This window comes from Corvus brachyrhynchos, unplaced genomic scaffold, assembly GCF_000691975.1.
Source record: "Corvus brachyrhynchos isolate BGI_N302 unplaced genomic scaffold, ASM69197v1 scaffold6, whole genome shotgun sequence".
NCBI classification, from domain to species: domain Eukaryota; kingdom Metazoa; phylum Chordata; class Aves; order Passeriformes; family Corvidae; genus Corvus; species Corvus brachyrhynchos.
In genome coordinates, this window is record NW_008238632.1 from 4,323,486 (window position 1) to 4,343,775 (window position 20,290).

The 20,290-nt window shown below is 38.7% G+C and overlaps 1 protein-coding gene across 1 annotated transcript in view; it reads left to right on the forward strand.

The window, feature by feature from the left end:
• The window catches only part of AIG1 (androgen induced 1), a 124,493-nt gene that overhangs the window by 43,798 nt on the left and 60,405 nt on the right, over nucleotides 1-20,290 (forward strand). Inside the window, exon 3 of the mRNA XM_008635989.2 lies at nucleotides 4,869-4,970. Coding sequence (XP_008634211.1) covers nucleotides 4,869-4,970 — 102 coding nt within the window. The remainder of the gene's footprint in view (nucleotides 1-4,868; nucleotides 4,971-20,290) is intronic.

Below are 20,290 nucleotides of genomic sequence, written 5' to 3' on the forward strand. Positions count from 1 at the left end.
AGGAATGGGCAAAAACTGAAGGGATACTGTGGGTGTTCCATACCCGCTTCTATATCTACAAGCCAGTGGGATAGTTGAAACGACAAACAGTCTCCAAAAATGGTTTTTGAGACCTCAGGATCCAAAGTGGCCTAATCAACCATGGGACACTGTGACCAAAGTCAGTGACCTGTTGAGAATAAGTGGATGTCCATGACTTACAGCATTTTGCCCCATGGCACCTACCACCCCTTCTGGAAACCAAGGGTCTGATGATCCCTGGAAGCCCATACGTTTTCCAGGTCAGCCAATGCTGGTAGGCCTGCCAACTATTGGGGAAGTCCTGCTGGTCTTAAAGACACCCCATAACATGTATGCATGGGTAACCACAGATGCTCATGGCGGAGAACACAAAATTAACACCAGATGGATAATTCCTTCATTTTAAAACCAGTCAAAGTAGGACAGAGTTTTCTTCGCTCACTCCTTCTACAGGTATTCCATGAAAAGATGTGGCTGTGAGATGATGAAGTGGCAACAGGACTGAAGATTTACACAGTTCTTTGCTGCAGTGATTTTTTGTATATATTTTTACCTTAATAAGTTTTGTGATGTTTATATTCGTGTGTGTTTTGTCTCAGTAGTTTTTCAGTATGTGTATAAATGTCACAAGCATTGTCTTGGGCTGTTTGTGTCTCCTCTCTGGTTGCCGCTGCAGGTGGAAAAGATTCCTTCCTGAATTTAGTTTGGAAGCTCAGACAGGATTCCATATGATTATGAAATCAGATTTGTATACCTCTTCCTGCCTCCTCAGAGCAAGGTATAAAATTACTTTGATTTGAGAAGGAAGTGTAGTTTGATGCCAAAGGAACCACATGCAGTAGTGGAAAGCAATGTATGAATTGTGATCATACAGAGAAGGGGGTTGATGACAGAGACTGAAGTGGCAGCTGGAAAGTTTTCTCCAGCTGTAGGCAAAAAAGTCATAAGAAGGTCAAGATGTCAGAAGAAAGAATTTTGGATTTGGAAACCAGTGAAATGTTTAGTAAGTTAGGAAGGTATTTGGTTTGAACCCAGGACCCTGACTAGAAAAATATGAAAGTAGATAGGAATGGCTCGAGTTTTCATTATAGCTTTAATCCCCCTGAGGCAACCAGACTATTATGTTGTAGAACTTTTATTTGATGTAACTTTCCCATGGTGCACCCTGATATTCCCCCTTATCCTGGAATTTGGATCTCTAGCATTGTAATAAGATAATTGATTCTAATATGGGTTCTGGAGACCCCCCTGAAACCACGCTGGTGGAAGAAGTAAGGGTGGTAATACAGGAAATGTGTATTTGTTCGGGTTGCAACAACACCTGGACTTTTAAGATTACCAGCTCCAAAATGTAAGGCAGACTAACTGTTGAAAATTTGCCTATCCTTAAGGTTTGTATTTTTTGGTGAGGTGTGCGATCACATTGCAATAGAGAATCTTAAATTGGACTCACTAGGCCATTTTGGAGCTCAATTTACAAGTCCAGCAAGTATCAAAGATGGTTTTATAGAACTGTCTAATCCTTGATAAATTGTTACTAAATAGGCAAGGAATATGTGAAATGCTGAACCTCACCAAAGGGAAATGCTGTTTTAAGATGCACAAGCAAAAGTGAAGAAAACCTCCAACCAGTCTGCTGAACTCTTCCAGTCGCTGCAGCCAAAAGACTGGTTTCATGAACTCTGCCCCAGGTCCTGATTTGCATCTTTCTTGCCATCTCTGGAACTCACGGGGTGGGGGATGATGGCTTGCATAGGGTGGAATCTCTTTACTGACTGGACCTATACTTTTGATTATTGAAGCAGCAATTGTCCGCTCTTTCTTGTACATTTTCTTCTTTTTCCTCTACTTTTTTTCTCCCTCTCTGTGCTAGGTTAGAATCCCACCACTGCCACCATGGAAGAAGAAGATCCTGTTGCCCATTGTTCTGGTCTCAGTCACTGTTTTGAGCCTCAGGGTCATGTGAGAAACTGGAGAAAATAATTACTGCCTTAAAACAACTAAAGGGAAGGGGGGCAGGGCATGTCCTACCTAGGTGGGATAGTGCACTGCTCCATCCCCCACCCCCTTGAAACCTCTAGTCCAGCCCCAGAATGGCTATTAGCCACTGGCACAGCAAAAGCCCCACCAAGGGGGGAATGCCCTGAGAGACCAGAGTAGATAAAAGCAGTTGCACAGACACACGTAGTCACAGCCCACTGTTAGGATTTTACAGTAGCTGAGATCATGCCAGAATTCAAGCAATGATTTTTAATCTTCCTGTGTGATTGAATGTTGCTTTAAAATTTGCCAGGTACCCTTATTTTCTAAAGTTTGCCAATAAAAGTTCATTGTTTAATCTCCTGAGAATGTTGTCTCATTTCTCCTGTGTGCTGCCTTGGGTTTAAAAAAAACATAAGAAACTCGTCGAGCAAGTCCAGGACTTTACAAGAGGCAGTGTAAAGAAGCAGCTCAGTTGTGTCATGGTCTGGCACTACATGATCATCTGGGATCTTAGTAAAGCTCAGCCCATATAAAAGTCTACCAGTAGCAAAATGTAAGCATAGTAGAGGGGATTTAAAAGTACCAGACCAACAGTTGCTCGTTAATCAAAGTAAACAAATTCAGAAGCAGCCAAAGTAACTATGTAGCAAGCCCTCATTATAATTCTTTTTATCAGTATAGTTAATTTTTATAGCTTTTTTATTTTATCCAAATAATTTTATCCAAATTTTATCCAAATGATCTAATTGTAAAGAAGGGTAAGGTGAGCCATTCAAACACTGGAAGGAATCTTCCCCAGGGTGTTGTTTTAAGTCTCATGTCAGGTCATCCTCTGGGACAGGTTAGTTCTGTAACACGTTTGGTTTTGCGCACTTCCTTTACCTTATGTCTGCCTTGTGATAGTGCTTTGCTAAGCAGCATTTGCCGTCTGTAGCTCCAGATGGTTGCAACCAGCTAGGCTGATCCTGTTCTATCCATTGGCTGACTTTGGTTAAGGGACAGATGGCACGTCCCCTCTTTTCTTGTCTTACCTCCTTGACAAAGTCTATTGTTTTATTCTGCTCCACACAAAAATCACAGGTCAAAACATGCTAGCTCTGTTGTGTTCAGTGTAATAAAGTTCAACCTAATCCTGGTTGATTTTTCTTGTTTTAAGACTTCCTTGGAAAGAAAGCATTATCAATCTTGGTCTTCATGTGCTTGCAAAGATGTTTTTATGCCCCAGTTGATCTTAGCAGGTTCTCAGAGACCCACTGTGATAATACATGACTTCTGGGAAGCCTATAGAGAAGAGGATACTTTGCTTCCATTTTTCCTGCTGTTCAGCTATTCATATCTTGGCACTTACGTGTCAGCAGGTGCGTAAAGAGCTGCACTGTGCCAATGCCAAGACTGGCCCAGAAGAGAGATTTCTTGTGGGGTACTTCACACTTGCAATATTTTTGGGCTGTCCATCATAACCATTTTCTTTCCTGGCCTCTGTGCATAGTAAAATAGTCCAAGCTTATTCTGAGCAGGCACCGATAGCTGTCATAACAGATGGACAACTGTGTTGGAAACCAAGAAACTATGTACTATATGCACACTGAGGGAACAGTGTGCTGGTTCAGGTCATTCACATAACTGGCTGGCCGAAGTCTGCCTGTCTGTGGTTAGAACAAGGTGCCATTGATTAACTGCAAACCTCAATTTTAATGTTCTAAAGCCAGAAGCATATGAAAGAGCTTATGCCTACACATTATACACGCTAGTAATCTGCAGTCCATGCTATGCTCACCCTGTATTTCTTGAACTGACCCTCTAAATGAACTGTAGGATCATGTGCCACATCAGTTTGGATGTAACTGAATACTTCCCTTCTATCTCAGTGGAAGTTCTATCTTTTGGCTCTCAAGCTGTAAACTTGGATTTATCGTTACTGTTTAGAGAGCCCCTGTAAATGGTCATTGAAAAGCTCCTGGCCCAGATATTGGGTTTTACTGCTATAAACAATAAGCCTTTTTTATTACTGGAAAACTATGACTCAAATTCAAGGTGAGAAAGCAGTGGTGTTTTAATTAGAAAATAACTTACTTGCCACAGCTAAGGTAATGTTATTTCTGTACATTTTTGTGGGTTTATATTATCTTTACCTTTCAGATATCAGGTTATCTTTAAAGAATATGTGAACACTTCGGCAAAAATTTAGCCTAGTGTAAACTTTTATCTGATCCATCTGTCCTGTCCTCAGTCTAGAAGAAATAATGGTCTTTTTCTGGGCCCCCAGTAAATAGTTTTTGAGAAGAACCAAGCCAAATTTCATATTGACAAATGTGCAGGATACTAGACCTCATTTCTGTGGATCCCAGTCCCTGAATTGTGTGGAGAATTGTCAAAGGGTTTTGTTTGTTTTTTTTTAATGCTGTTTTGATGGCTGACAAAGAAAAGTGCAAATATGACTTTACAGGCTTCTGTTCAGGAGTGAATTTTTCATAGTGATATGTTCTATGAATTCCAAGTGATATTTTAGCTGATTTTCCATTTGTTTTCTATCCTGTTAGTGGAAGAACATTATTTATGTACCACATCTGCTACTAAAGTATAGTATTCGCTTGTAATTTGGCCACAGGCATGTAAGTCAAAAAATGAGATTTTTTTCCTGGCTAAAAGTTAAGGGGGGAAAAAAAGAGAAGAAAAGTTAAAACCTCAGTGAATGCAAAGAGTAATCCAGATTCAAACTGTTGATTAGAACAGTATTTGGTCAAAGAACAATAATGTCCATATCGATCCATAAATCCTTTGCTAAGTGACTCACTTTGCTATCTAAAGAATGCAACTATTTTTCAGAAGCATATATTTAAAAATGTCTCTTTTTTTCTCCTTAGTTTGTTGTGACGATGTTTTGGAGCATCTATATCTATGACAGGGAACTGGTTTACCCAAAGCTGCTTGATAATTTTATACCAGCATGGCTAAATCACGGAATGGTGAGTAAAGTAATGCAAACACTTCCTTGCATAAACAAAAATGTAAGACACTGATTTCTCTGTGCATGATTCTGCATACTCTTGGTGCTAATCTCCTCAGAAGTGATTAAGGAATGTGATTTGCAAGGAAGAGTAACATCTTTCCTTCCTTGATTCCTGGAGTCATATTTGAATCCTTATTAGATTGAAATTGGAGATTTGAACTTACATGTCCAGGCTTGTTGTGGGGGTCAGCTCTTTTCTGTATAAGGTATCTTTCCCAGAAAAGTGTCACCATGGTCATGAGGAAGAAGATACTCTTCCATAGAACAGAAGTTCTGACTTTGACAAATCTTGCTGTAAAATGACAGAAACACTTAATTGAATGTTTCGTTACCATTCTACCAAAGTATAATTCATGATGAAAACCTTTTGGTTAAAATGCTTTTTTAAAAAATCTCTATTTTTTGGACTTGTGTGCTTTTAGAAAAATAACTCAAACACACCAAACTTATATAGCAGAACCTGTATCTGAATATTTTTAATAATGTGGAATTATATGTATCAACACAAAGCTTCAAAATTGATGCATTGGTAATCATAAAGGTAGTTTCTTGAGAAGAAATCTGACCTTTTAATCCCTCTCTGTTATGTCAAGTCAGACATCCTTGCTCTCAACTATATGTTTAAATGCTAGGGGAAAATTACGGCTACAATTTGCCATCAGGTACTTTCTACTGTTTATGCAGCATTTGGAGCTGAAAAGTGTCATGTTTGCTTCTCTAGTTGCATCTGTGCAAAATGTTTCATTATTACTTTGTTTTCCTCATCAAGACATAGCAAACCATTTGGCACTGCTGTTCATCAGTAGATGACTGCAGAGCTCATCCTTCTGGGTGTGTGCCCTTCATCACCACAGCAGATCAAGATTTGTCCACCATTGCTGGGCTTGATAAATTGGTCCTTTGTGGAGCGGGGCAGATGGCACTGCTATTTATTTGTTCCCCAGATTTTGTGTAAAAGGAGCAGTATGAGAGTTGTTACTGACAAGAGGAGCATCAGCTTCTGCTAGATACTGTACTGTTTTATGATGTTTTGAAAGGAACAGCATGATATTATATATGTCTAGAGCTGAGGAAAGAGTCTGATGATTCCTGCTATGTTTGTTCAGGCTGTCCTCCCTTGAGTTTTGAGGTTACGAGCTGAGCACTTGCAAACTCTGCCAAACCATGCACATCTTGATTTTTTCCCCACAACAGATCAGTGCCAGCTCTGATGACATTTCTTTCAGGTGACATTCCATATACTGGAAGTGCCTAACCCATAGCATTTTTCATGAATGTACATTGTTGTTGGCAGCAAATGGTGGTAGCTATTCAGGAAGTCTTCTCTGTGCTGTAATTAAAAGGCAACTCAAGCTCATGTTGCTTTGTAGAAATGTATACTTCATGAAATATGTGAAGAGGGCTTTTGTTTGAGATTTTTGGACATCATAGAGTTTGCTGAAATGTATTGTGTGCAAGTATCTTAGACTTTTTTTTCAGCTCGAAATATTGTAGAAAGCATTTTTGAAAGACTTTTGTAAAGGAATTAGTTTCTGTGTCAGTCTCCATTTATCCAAGTGTTCTTTACCTAGATCACAGGGGAAGCTTATGGCTGTGGGGCTTTTCACCACATTTTAGCACATTCTTTCTCATGTTTTATCATTTTATCCTCACCAGCTTTCATGTTAATTAATTCTGATGCATTGCTCATCATAGTATGAGAGGGTTATTAAACTACCTTGAGAATGCTTGCACCTCCCTTATTAGTAGTTAAAATTTTGACATGGCAAATTTTAGGGAATATGCTAGATGCCCACTAGGTGAAAGGGCAGGACCTCTGGGAATACAGTTTAGAAAAGTCAGGATCCCTGGCTATTGTTTTATACCAAAACAAACATTTATTCCCATGCGTTCCTGCACATTTTGACAGCAGTTGTGCACATGCAATGATAACTTTTCTGAATGCAAGGGTGGCCATGCTGGAGCTCAACTTTGCACAACAGAACTCACACAAGAGACTCATTACCCCTGGCAGAGTGAAATCTGTCAGTGAGAGGCGGGTTGTTTAGCTTCTGTCACACTGCTGATTAATCCCACTTTTGTGTGAGCTTCCCACACAGTACCTGGTACAGCTCCTAAGGATCTGAGGTGTAATGTCACTTAACCTGTGAACACTCTATCCAGATTTTTTTCATAGCAGTTTCCCCAAAATATTTATTTAGGAAAAAAAAAAGTGGAAAATGTGAAACTATACATTTTGCACAATAAAAAAGATTTCTACTTTGATTAAAAAGTCATATTTTCAAAAGTTTCTGACAAATGTATTATGACGAGCTGTAACAACTTGCTCAAATGCCAACATTGGCCTGTAAAATCCATATATGGAAAAGGACTGAAAAGTGATGAAATCTGGCTGTAATAATAGCAATCATATTTGCATTAGTAATATGGGCATGTAATAAAGTATTTGAGAGTATTCATACATTAGGAACATTTTAGGTTGCCTATCTTGAAGGCTTTGGGAAGAAATTGTTTGAAGGGCTCATCCAGTTCAGTGCATTAGCCCAGGAAGAATTGGTTTGGGCTGCAGTGCCTGCTGCTCATTAAGCTTATAGTAATTAGTTCTCATTCCCCTTTTTCTTTTCCTCCTTTTCCATCCCTTATTTGCAGTTACAATACCATCTATACCTAAACCCCTATTTTCTCGAACACACAGTAATGTCTTGTTAATACTCAGAGACATCACTCCTTCATAGCAACACTTTTTCAACATTAAAAAAAAAATGGAATTATAGAAAAAATTCTTTCTAGAAACTGGAAAAGTGAAGGAAATGAACTTTGGAAATATGCAGTCCCATTACCAATTCAATTTTAATATTTTTTATAAAGTTTCATAGAAAAAGAGGAGAGGTTCATTGCTGTACAGAAACTATTCACCATAAAATTGCATATAGTTTCAAGAACACTGTTTCTATTACATACATATATATGTATATATACACACACTCTGTAGTAGTTAAAAATACAATTCCTTTATATGGGAAAATCTGTATATTAAGTGGTGCCTTTTGGTGCCAGATAGTACCTCATGTATGTGCAGATTCATACACCTGTGAAAGGTATCACTAACAGAGTTGTACTGTGCCATGAAACTGATGTGTTTCATCATCTCAGCCAGTTCATTAATCCACAACCAAATGGTATCACTATGACTTGATAAATGACCAGGGAAATCAGTAGCAGGGTTGCTGCTGGTTTCACTAACACAAGGATTTCATCGCTCTTTATTATTCGAAGGAGCACATCTGAGTATCTGAAGTTAAGCTTCTGTCAGTAGAAATAACTACCTGTCTAAAGAGAGCTGTTGGAGAGTAGGGCTGTGTCTCAGTCTTGGTCTGTTTCTGAAGTGTCAAGTGCACTTCCTGGATTTATTACTTATGCAGATGAATTCATCTTTGTGAGCTACAATTTCAGTTGCCAAATTACTAAATTCTTTCATCAAAGATGTAATTTGTTTTCTGGAGACTGTCCTGCAGTTTGGATCCGTATCAGCTTGTAATTCCAAAGGCATATTTTGCATGGGAAATATTCTTTCCTGTTTCTGATGGCCGTCTATCTGATCTTTACCAGTATGAGGAATTTTTAACTGAAGACTAACCTTTAGTGTTTAAAACAAATGTATCCTGTAGTAAGATTTTTATCAGCTCATTCCTTGCACCTTTTTGTGCTGGGGCGCAGGGCAGGTTGGTGCATGGATAACATTTGCTTTCAGAAATTATATTCTCTTCAGTATTAGCACAGGCTGTAAAACTAGAGGTTGCCCCTATTCTAACTATGCCCATATAAACAGATATGTAGACTGAATTAATTTAAGCTTGAGCATTGCTGATTTTGAGCCAGGTTACATGGCAGGACTGCCTGCAGTATCTATCCAAGCTAGCATACCATTTCAGCGAGAGTTCTTCTTTATTTTTTGCAGACACTGTCTCAAATTTGTTTTAAAAATGTGAATCATCTTTTGTTTGTGGGAAGGAAATCAAAATAAAGAGATAGAAATTACTTACTGAGGAGTTTAAATGCTCTGGAGGTCGGAAAAAAAAGTAGTGTCTTAATATGAAGACCATAGAGGAAAGGTCAGGGAGGGGGAAAGAGAAATATGCTCTGCATCTGTGGAGTTGGAAAAATGATTATTGTCTGGGTTCTGTGCCACTGCAGTCTATATAACCTCTTCCAGTTTTGTACTCTGTTAGTTTTTATGCTGCTTTTGGGAAATGGGAAACAAAAGCATTTCTAGAAGGACTTACCCTCTGTCCTAGTATTCAAGAGAATGCACAAAAACTGGGACAAACAGCAGAAAAAGACAAGTTATGGAGAGGAAGGAGGCTGTCCAAGAGATATGTCTCTATTTATTTCACAAGTTGTCTCTCTTATTGCTGACTACTCAGCTGGAAAGTTCAGCCCACCAGAGATCTGTACCAAGTCCCACCAACTACCTCTCCAGTTGCTTGTCCTAGCAGCCTTGTCCTAGGCCTGGCAGCCATGGCTTATGTGTCTTTTGGTTTTAATGGTGGAAAGGACATAATCCTGTTGGAGTGAGTCCAGAGGAGGGCCATAAAGATGATTAGAGGGATGGAACACCTCTTCTATGAGGAAAGGATGACAGAATTGACATTGTTTAGCCTGGAGAAGTGATGGTTCCAGGGTGACTTTTTTCCAACCTTTCAGTACCTGAAGAGGTCCTTCATGAGAGCTGGAGGGACTTTTTACAAGGATCTGTAGTGATAGAACAAGGGGGAATGGCTTCAAACTGAAAGAGGGCAGGTTTATATTAGACATTAGGAAGAAATTCTTTCCTGTGAGGGTGGTGAAGCACTGGAACAGGTTTTCCAGAGAAGTTCTGACTGTCTCGTCCCTTGAAGTATTCAAGGCCAGGTTGGATGGGACTCTGAGCAATTTGATCTAGTGGAAGGCGTCCCTCCCTATGGCAGGGTGGTTGAAACTAGATGATCTTCCAATCCAAATCATTCTATGATTTTATGAAAGCTATTTTTCTGGTGTAAATCATTTTGTCCTTGGTGATTTAACAAGAACAATAGAAAAGGCATGCAAAAATCAAAATCCATAGTAACCTGACACATAAAGATTGGAATGTCCAAAACTGATGAGTTATTTGGCAAACCCATCTCTCCATTATTCACTGGTCAACTGCTACACAGTGGTCGCTCTGATGTATGAACAAGAAGATATCCTTTCTTTCATCAAGGTGTTTCATTCTCTCTATGTAGGCCTAAAAATCCTTTTAAGAAATTGCTAATTTGAAACAGTGCATTTTACTCCTTCGGGATGCTTTGCTAACACAGCACATCCCATGGATGGGCTCTTTTTGTAAAATGGACTGCACCTTCATAATGCTTTATCCTTCTGCCTACAAGATACTTTTATTTTTCTGAGATTTTTTTCTAAATCCAATTTAAGTGTTTCAAGGATATTACAACTCAAGTCCTCTTCTTAATTTATTTACAATATTTTCATATGTTAGGCATGAATAAAATTTTCACTGCTTCAGGAAGGCGTTCCCACTTTTTACATAAGTTGCAAGGTTTTCTGATAAAAATCAGGGAAAATTTTTAATTTAATTTCCAACAGACTAACCACTCCTAGATGGCTATTATTTAAACATCTATCTGATGGAAAGAATAGCAATTGAAGCTGGTTGCCTGGGGACTCAGGATATTTGCAAAACCCGTGAAAATAATGTTGAATTTGTACACTTCTTGCATGTTCATGCTGCAGTTATGGGGTTCTGTCTGCTATCTCTCCTCATTATCTGCCAGTTCCACCACTGGAGCGTAACTACAGTGGTATCAATTATCTCCCTGCTCTGGGGAGAAAACCAGCACCAGCTTAAGAGATTTTTTTTTTATTTTCTCTTACTTATGTGAAGGGCCTGGAAACTGGTGGTGTGTCAAAACCTGTGATAGCATAGCACCTGAAAATTGAGAGAGGCTGCTAGGGTGAAGAAGTCCAAATTGTCTAAATGGCATCCTCTGAGGACATTAGGAAAACCCCTTTACCTAACACAATAACAGCACGGCAGTTTTTGTGAAGTAGGAAGCTGGCCTTAGCCATGTAACATATCTGCCAGAGAACACTCATCAGGGTAAGGTGAAGACAGCTTTTTAACTGAACACAGATGCTGAATTTTTCTGATTGTTTGCTATTTCCACTAATCTGGAGAAAACACACACAGAGGCTCCTCCTGGTATAAATGTCCCCAAACCTTAGTAACAAGGAACCTTTTCTAAAATGTCTTCAAGTACTTAGTTACAGCAAAACATGCAAGCCCTGTTTTGGGTGTGAACATTGAAAATAAAAAGCCTGAGAGCTGAAATCCCCAGATGAAATCTCTTTCAAGGAGTTTAACCACCTTCTGTTGACAAGGTCACGTAACTCGGTCTGCTAGCCCAGAGCACGAGAGCGTCTAGTGTCAACATCAAGCTGCAGAGTTAGTACCAAAAAAAAGCGAGAAGGGGAGAGAGCCAGTGAGAGGGCACAAAAAGGGAGGTTAGGGAAAGGTGGTTGAATGAGAGGAAAAGACAGGCGAGAGGAAAGAGATGAATTAAAAAGTCAGCTGATGCTGTTCCAACTCCTACCTAGGAAAAAAAAAAAAAAACCAACAACAAAACTGGTGAGGCAAGTGAATAAAAAAGGAGCCACAAAATAATGTAGACAAGCTGGAAGAGACTCAGAATGCTGGAGGACTTGAGGGAGGAGGAAGAGGAAAGCAAGGAAATAAACAGTAAGAAAGATTAAATGAACACTACGTTTTCTTCTACCTCTTCACTGGGTAGACTTCCCTGAGATGTATTAGTTTGAGGAATTGTGAGCAAGGAAATGGCTTATCGATGCTGCTGTGAGGAGAAGAATTGCTTCTGTTGCTCTTGGATGTAGGTTTACAGGTCAGATAGAGTAATATTTGCACAGTGACATGCCAGAAACTTCAAAAACTTGGAAAAAGTTTAAGATTAAAACCACCTGCAACCACACAACAGTGTGCGGCCTGTGTTCATATAAAACTTATCTGTGTGACATCTGTAGAATGACTCTGACGTCTTTGCATCTGTCTGTATTTTTATCTGACAGTGCTGTACATGATCTTCATTATCTGTTTGACTCTCAAATCTGGAGTCCTGTGTTAAAAACAGACCCTTATTTTTCCGTATCAGCTGTGAAGTGTGAAATGCATTGCATATTAAAACATTGAAAATGAACATGATGAACATGAAAAACAGATGCAGTTTGCTGAGGTTTGCAGGTGTGCTGGAAGGTCACATATTGGAAATACCAGAAGTAAGGAGGTGTTCCGTCTGTATTTCAAACTGCCTTGCTTTAACAGCCAAAGCTAGGTGTAACTCTGGAAGTAGTAATTATGCTGATGGTAATAATACTGATAATGAGAGCTTAAAGCCAGATCTTCAGCTGAAGTCGCTCATACAAATGTTTGTTAAAGTGATTACTATGGGCACACAGCAAATAACCAAAGAAAAGCTCCAAGAGGACACATGAAGGGAACCTCAGCCTTTCTCTGAGTGCGGAGTACGTACTGAGCTATGTTTCCTAGAAGCAGAGCTTGGCCCTGCGCTGCTAGGTTTGTTTGTTACACCAGCAGTGATGTGGGATGGAAATGCATTTGGTTCACTCACATAATTTTGACAATATTAGGAATGCTGGTTTTGTTTCACCATTCACTTTTTGTGCAGCTCACATTGCTTGCCGTAGACAGTGCTGGAGCTGTGCACAACTCCTTTGAAATGCCTAAGATGGTACATTTCTCTGGTGCTACTGCACCATTTATCAGATATTTGGTTACAGGTTATAAATGTAACTAAATGCTCGACTTTAAAATCAGTGCAAAATGCATTAATAAGTGGTACGCATTTTCAATAAAAATACATGTGCTTTCCTCTCTTCTCTCTGTTAAGATCAGGCATTTGTTTTATCTTTTAACAGAATAGATTTCTGGTTCCTTCCCTGAGTTTTTTTTCCAGAGAACATAGGCAGATAGTAGTCAAACATTACAGGATAGATTGTTATGATTAATAATGAGTATATTCAAAGTATTTATCAAGAAAATAGAGCATTTTACTGGAAAAAAATTAATTAATTGGAGGAGCATGGGTTATGTTGAAGAAGGTTTAATAAGTCAGCTGCCAGCTACAAGTTATTTACTCTAAACACTTCATATGTAAGTCATCCTGAAGGCTATCACAATGAAGAGCTTTGTCTCCTTAGGAGGTCTTGTAAACACAAGGGAGGATGCAAATACATCTTTGAAAGTATAATAGTTTAATAAGCATTTATTGTCTACCTTTATGTATTTAAGGGACTATGCTTTGCCTTATGATTACAGTAAAATGCAGTTTTATGTACCCTTGGACACATTGGTGTACATTACCATTAGCACCCAGGTAAGAATTAGACTTTGCATACAGTAAAAATGGGACTGTACTATACTGTACCCACTTTACTAAACTGTGCTGTTAGTGTTCACACATGTGGCAAATATGACTTAATCAGACCACAAATATTTTGCAGCATTCCATGGTATCTCATTTATTTGTTTAATGTGCCACTATAGCAACTGAATTCCATCCTTTCAGACTTTTTTTCGCAGACCTATGATCTACTTGATTGAAGCTTGGCAGACAGGTTTTCCTTCAATTGAAGGCATATGTAGTAACTCAGTGACCAGATTTTTACCTATTTATCATTGGAAAGTGGGTTATTTCACATGGACACAATACCAGAAGAATCAGCAGACCTGGTGAAGGGAATCTGAGCCCAAAAGCTTATATGCTTTTTCCAGCCCTTGAAGTTGATGGAATAAAAAGTACAGCTTCTCCCTGTATCCAGAGATCATTATTACTTAAGGAAAACTAATACAAGGAAATATTTTGACATTGTTTTTGTAAAAAATTACCACTTTTTAGAATTAGCTTTTTTCTTTGTTAAATGCTGTCTCTACGTGTCTTTGTATTTGGAAACAGACATCATTTCTGCAGAAGTCATTTCATATTCAGATGATTAATATGTTGAAATAATGCCACAGCAGTAATGTTTTATACATGCTGATAGGCAGAAATCAAGAATTTGGGGACAACTTTGGGACCTTTGCTTGTGGAAGACTGTAAGCTTTAACATAACCCTTTATGTTCAAACCTCATATTTTAAAATCTCCCACATAGATACAAATAAGTATCTAAATATACAAAAACAGTGTACATTTTTAGTAACTCCTCAAACGCAAGAGGCTCAAACTCAGGATGTAGCATGGAGGATGTTTTTGACAGATGTGTAAGCCATTGCCATTAGTCATGCAGTTCTGCAATTGTTCCTTCTACCTTTGGACTTTAATGTAACGTACCCAAGTTCCATCCTGGTGCCCTGCTCAGGAAAAGCCATAACCTTTCAGAGGTGTCTGTTTCTGTCAGAGACCATGAGTCTGACTAAGGTGACCCTTTGCCTCCCTGTGACACCAGAGTTATCTGAGCAGGAAACAGCTCTGACCATGGAGAGATAGCACATGGTGTGGAGTGTCTCAAAATGGCAAAAGGCAGACCAGTGGCCAATACATGATTTGCTCTTACATCTCCATTGCATTATTAACTGATACTCTTCAATTCTTCACAGCTTGCTTTCTCTTCAAAACAAAAAACACTGCATATTTGAAGTGCTTTTAAACTCCATTTTTATATTTCTATTTTTATTCCTAGATCTGTTTTACTAAATAATGTGAGAGAAATTATGTAGTGTTTGATCAAAAGCATTTTTTATAACTCTTCATCAGCTAACGCCTGTGTTTTGTGGGGCTTCGTAATGACAGTTGGAAAACAGTGCTGTCTGTTAGAGGGTTTATGGTACTGTGCCTCTGATTCTGGCTGTGAAGTGTCCCAGATGGGTCTGGGCTGCTGTGCCAGACCAGAGTGCCTGTGCCTGCCCTCTGCTCCTCACCGTGCTGGGGCTTGCTGAGGTCTCCAAGGGATTTCCCATTCATGTGCCTCAGCATCCCATTCATTCAGTTATGGTGAAGAGATGAATTGCCTGCTGCAGATTCCTCTGAGGTTCATGGATGCAAATGCAACCAGGAGTTAGAGTTGGTATTGTCCGTTCTGCTGCAGAACACAAGTGGCCTCTGTTCCAAATAATAACATTACTTGTGGTTATGTACAAATTTAGTGCTCCTGGTATATCATAAAAATTCTAGGCTGACGTGCTGCATGCTATAGAAAGTCAAATATACTTAGAAAGGAAATTCTTCTTTACAAAGATGGCTGTAACAGTCAAATCACAGCCTTCAGTTTATTTCCAACAGGAAGAAATTTTATTTGCTTCTTGGGGCTTTTAGCTTTTTATTCTGTTACTTTGAGCTTTACCAGCTTTCTATAAAGCCAGTATACAGGGTTCCAACTTGCTGAGTCACTGCAATGCACATTTTTGTGGCTTCTTTTGCAAATGCAATATGTAATGTAGATTTTTTTTTTTATGAACTATTTGTGGGAAAGAGGAAATATGTACATTGGTCTACTGAACTTCATATTTCAAGGCAGTTTTTAAAATAAAGGAATGGGAAATGATATAATTTTCTATTAAGGAAACATCCATTAAAAGTGTCTTTTTACTAACACACAGATTTACTGATGTCTCTGTTAACAAACAAATTTTTGTTGGCTGCAAGTTGTTTAAAAATTCATACAGCTGCAAATCATTCTAGGAGATGAATATACATGTTCTTAGATCAGAGACCAAGGTGGATGGCATTTTGATCTCTGCTCCTGAAGCAGAGGAATGAAAGATGGAAAAGAAGAGGGAATTTGAAGGAGAAAGAAAATCATGTGTCAGAAGCTAAGAGAAAAAGTGATAGCCTTATAGGTTGTTAAGGAGGAGAAGATAGAAAACAAAGTAGAGGAAACCAAATGCTGAAATAAAGAGGTGCTAATAGTAGTCAGCTGGAGAGAGCCATAGAACGTGGAGGTGATAATTGTATGTACTGTACTTCACTGAGAAAAAGGTTCACTGAGAGAGAAGTTTAAAGTACCCAGTGTATATTGAAAATGGCATTCATTGTTAAATATTTAAGACGAACATGCAGAATTTTGGCTTCATTTGGTTTCTTGTGACCACTGTTTTTATGGAACAGTTCTCTTTTTCCTGAATTTTTATGCATGCAGAAACCAAAAGAATGCCCTGCTTTGCACACTCGGTGCCTCTACTGTTGCCAGAGTTTGTGGGTCTTTAGATCTTCCAGTTGTTTGCCTGAGCACTGTGCTACTGAGCCTCCCATAGATATATTCTCCATCACATCAGTTTGGTAGGATTACTGTATATCTTTGGTAATATATTTATCATGAGCATATGTATATATGTATATATAGTGTATATAGTGTATATATAGTGTATGTATAGTGTTTATGTGTATGTATGTATGTATATATACACACACACACACCCCCCCTCATACATAGGGAGAAATACATAATATATATTGCCATTCAACTATTATTAATTATATTGGTAGATAGTATCCTTTTAAAGAATATCTATAATTCTATCTAAGCTGACCTCTTTTGATACAGATAAAAGATGTTTAGTCCTTAAATTTCTCTCAGCCTAAATGAATGGACAGGTAAAGACCGGCAGAATAGAGTTAGTATTTTCCCCATGTTACAGAGGAGAAACTAAAACATGGAATTTGTTGTTTACCTGAGGCCACAGGCAGTTTATTAAAGATTGAACTGCAGAGTGAATCTCTGCTTCATTAGCCAGTACTTTTGTTAAGAAATGATTCTCTCTCTACAAACCAGGCAAAGACAACAAATTCATCATGAATGAATGAGCGAGCATTCACTTAGTTTCAAACTTAGGCTCTATTGGAAGGAAGAAGTGACTCAATTTTTGAGTAGGGAGATGTTGCTCTAAGTCCTGCTTCACTTAGTTACAATAGGCGTTTCATTATTTTCATTTTGTTTATATCACTGGAAGTGCAGGTTCATCTCACCAACTGCTTTTGTGTTTATGTTTTCTTTTAGTATAGCAACTACTGACAACTTATTCCAAATAATTTGATTTTGGGCGTACCTTTTCTCTGTAAGGAAGAAAATCCCTTAGGTTTCCATTCCTTCTCAGATGACGATTGATTTGAGAAGAGAGACGCTGATATGTAAACAGAAGGATGATTTAAGAAGGATGAATTTGGAAATTGAAAATATGTCAAGGGAGAAGAGATCCCCCTCATGTGTGCCTGCCCTGTCATTTCGGAGCTGTTTTTTCTTTTGTTGTCCAGGAATATTGTTGGGACCAAAGTGGGGGACAGGGGGCTGAAGGGGGTGGATGGGTGTTGCCACTAACCAAGATCAAGGAAAGTTGAGAAGTTGCAAATTTTTTAAAGATCTTTCAAAAGTATCTTTTATAGAGTCAAAGATATTTCAGAAGTTATGTCAATAGTTGTGATTGTGGGTAAGAGGAAATAAAAATACCCTTAAGATAGAAAATAGCTTGTGCAAAAGTGGGTCACTGACAGTAAAATGTAAGTAGTGGCCATAAAGAGTTGTATTTTGATTGGGGTAATACACATGTGTGTTTACTAGACAAAGTTACACCAGGATGAGTAGCAGCACGATGTAGAGGCCTGGATCCACTTTGGGAAGTACCTTTCTTCAGGCAAGAACTCAGTGTTTACCAGTTCTGTCTCAAATCTGAACTCTACGGCTTAGCTGGCAGTAATACAAATATTCACAGCTGTATAAAAAATGTTATTTAGTTCACAACAGTAGCCATGGTTACCTGCATACTTTCATTGCCTTATTCATGTGCAATTCTTTTTTTATTCTGGAAATATCATTACCATGTAATATAATACTGTACAGCCTCTTGGTAAGTTTTACAGTGTCAGGAAGAACATTCTGTGGTGAACCTGAAAGTGTACTTTATTGAGTTGACTTGTTCATGGAAGATCCCACCTATACATTGCTAGGCGGAGAAGGGCAAGTCTGAACATTCTGTGACTGCAATTTCAAAATATAAATAGGAATATGTAAAATTCCTTGGCATTGAAAATTCTCTGACAGTGTTTTAACTGCACAGCATTTAAAAAGGACTAGCCCCTGCTTGGTCCCTTCACAGGTGACACAGACCTGGCAGTTCCTGTCAGTACATGTTAGAATAGCATGAGTATCCTCGTTTACTCTTGAAAGAAATGTGAACCCCAGAAACTTCAGAAGGGTACAAAAGTGCTTCGATTTTCCTCCTCTCTCTTACTTTTTTTGGTATAACTCAGTGCACTCAATGCAGATGAAACGTACTTGAGAATCTAGTGGTTTTGTATGTTCATGGAAACTAGTCTCATGTGTATTACTGCAGCAGAATTGCGAACCATATTCTAACCTTTGCTAGGAAAAGAAAATACTACTTAATCTTCCAGATAGCTCAGATCACTTTGCAAACAAAGGATTTAAACTTTACAAGAGTATTAAAGACAGTTTACTTAGGCTTATATATTCTTTTCTTAATTGAGAGGTGTGACATTAATTCTGGAGGATTAAAATTGCCTAGCGGTTTAAATTAACAGCAGCAAAAGGAGTAAAGGATATTTGCTTCTTTAATCTGGTGAATTTATCTAAATTCCTTCAGTATAAGGTTCCTTACCACTGTTGCTACTTTTGTAGAGAAGACTTACCAGACTAAATGTAGAAATTGTATTTAAGGGTCATGTTCCTTGGCATTTTCATGTAAACAGTGAAACCTAGGATTTTAATAGGTGTTGCATTGAGATTGAACTGAATTTCTAAAGCGAAATTTAAAAATTGCTCATGTAACCTTATGAAACCTTGTTGAAAGCCTGATAGAGTTTTAAAATACTATCCAGGCCTGTTTTTAATGTGTCTCCCACAGGAAGAAGGAAGATGGCATTAAGATGAAAATTTCTATAGCAAAGCCGGCTGTTACCACAGTCTGGCTTCTGTTCCTGCCATAGTGCTGCCAGTTTGGAGCTATTTATAGGCATTAGCCTATATCTATCCACACACATGGATCTACTACTCTCTTCAGCAGTAGTTCTGTTCCTGAAGAAGTTGGTCTGAGGTTTCAGGCTTTATTTTTCCTTTCAGAGGCCAGTTTCTTCAGGTATCCTTATTACCAATTAGTAGGAATCTGGCAGGCATTCACTCCCTGCCAGAGCTCTTGCATCAGCTTTCCTGCACTGGCCTACAAACCAGAAGGCTCAGCTGTAGTGCTTTCGAATCCTTAAACCTGGTTTCTTACAGTACTGGGCTCTCTCCATCATCTTATGATTTCAATACCTTTTCCTCCTTAAGTGATAATGATACACAAGACTCTTCAAAAATGCTAATTGGTTCCCTTATCTCAAAGATACAACTTGTCTCCATTACAAAAAAAAACCAAAAAAACCCAACAAAACAAAAAATTGCCTCTTTGTCAGATACCACACCAAAATTCAATTTTCTTCTGACTGCAGTGGAGCGTTCTGGTCCTGTACATGATATACAGTACCAAATAAAACCTGTTCTCTTTAATTTTCCTGATGATGAATTCTGGGCAATAAATGCTTTCCCCAGGAGCCAGTCCTTGCTTGAAGCAAAGGCATTGTTTAAGTTTCCTGCGCCACAGCATGGCTGCAGCCCTGTGTGGTCTGTAGCATTCTCTTAACACTTCATGCCTTCATTCACCCATCCATAAATTAGATACAAGGCAGCCGAGCACAGCCTTTCTGCATCCTGCACTACACCATCGTTATCCATGACATGAATCCCAAAATGATACATGCTCCCTGGCAGAGTCTGAGTGAGAGCATGCTCCACTAACATAGCAGCAGCAGCAGCGAGCCTCAGGCGGTAGCCTTGGGGTGGGTTGTGTCTTCTGCCGCGTCATGCAACACAGTGATGTAGCACTGAGGACAGCAAAAAGCTCTGATAGCTGGTAAATTTGCAGTGATGGACTCACAACTAAGTTAAACCGAGAAAGTAAAATAAGAGAACAAGTATTTGACTTGTTCATCTCCTTTGTTCTCACCTTCTCAGTTCTAAGGATTGTTTCTCCACCACATGGCTTAGGCACATTGGTGATCTAATCCAAGAGGGTTTTTCCTGTTTGAATGGAGTTGAAAGCATTCTGCAACTATTAAATTGGTTCTTCTCCCTGTTAGTGGTGATTTTTAAAATAAGTATATTATTTTGGTTTATTTCATTACTTGTGGTAGTTTACTTTTGAAGAGCATTTAAATTA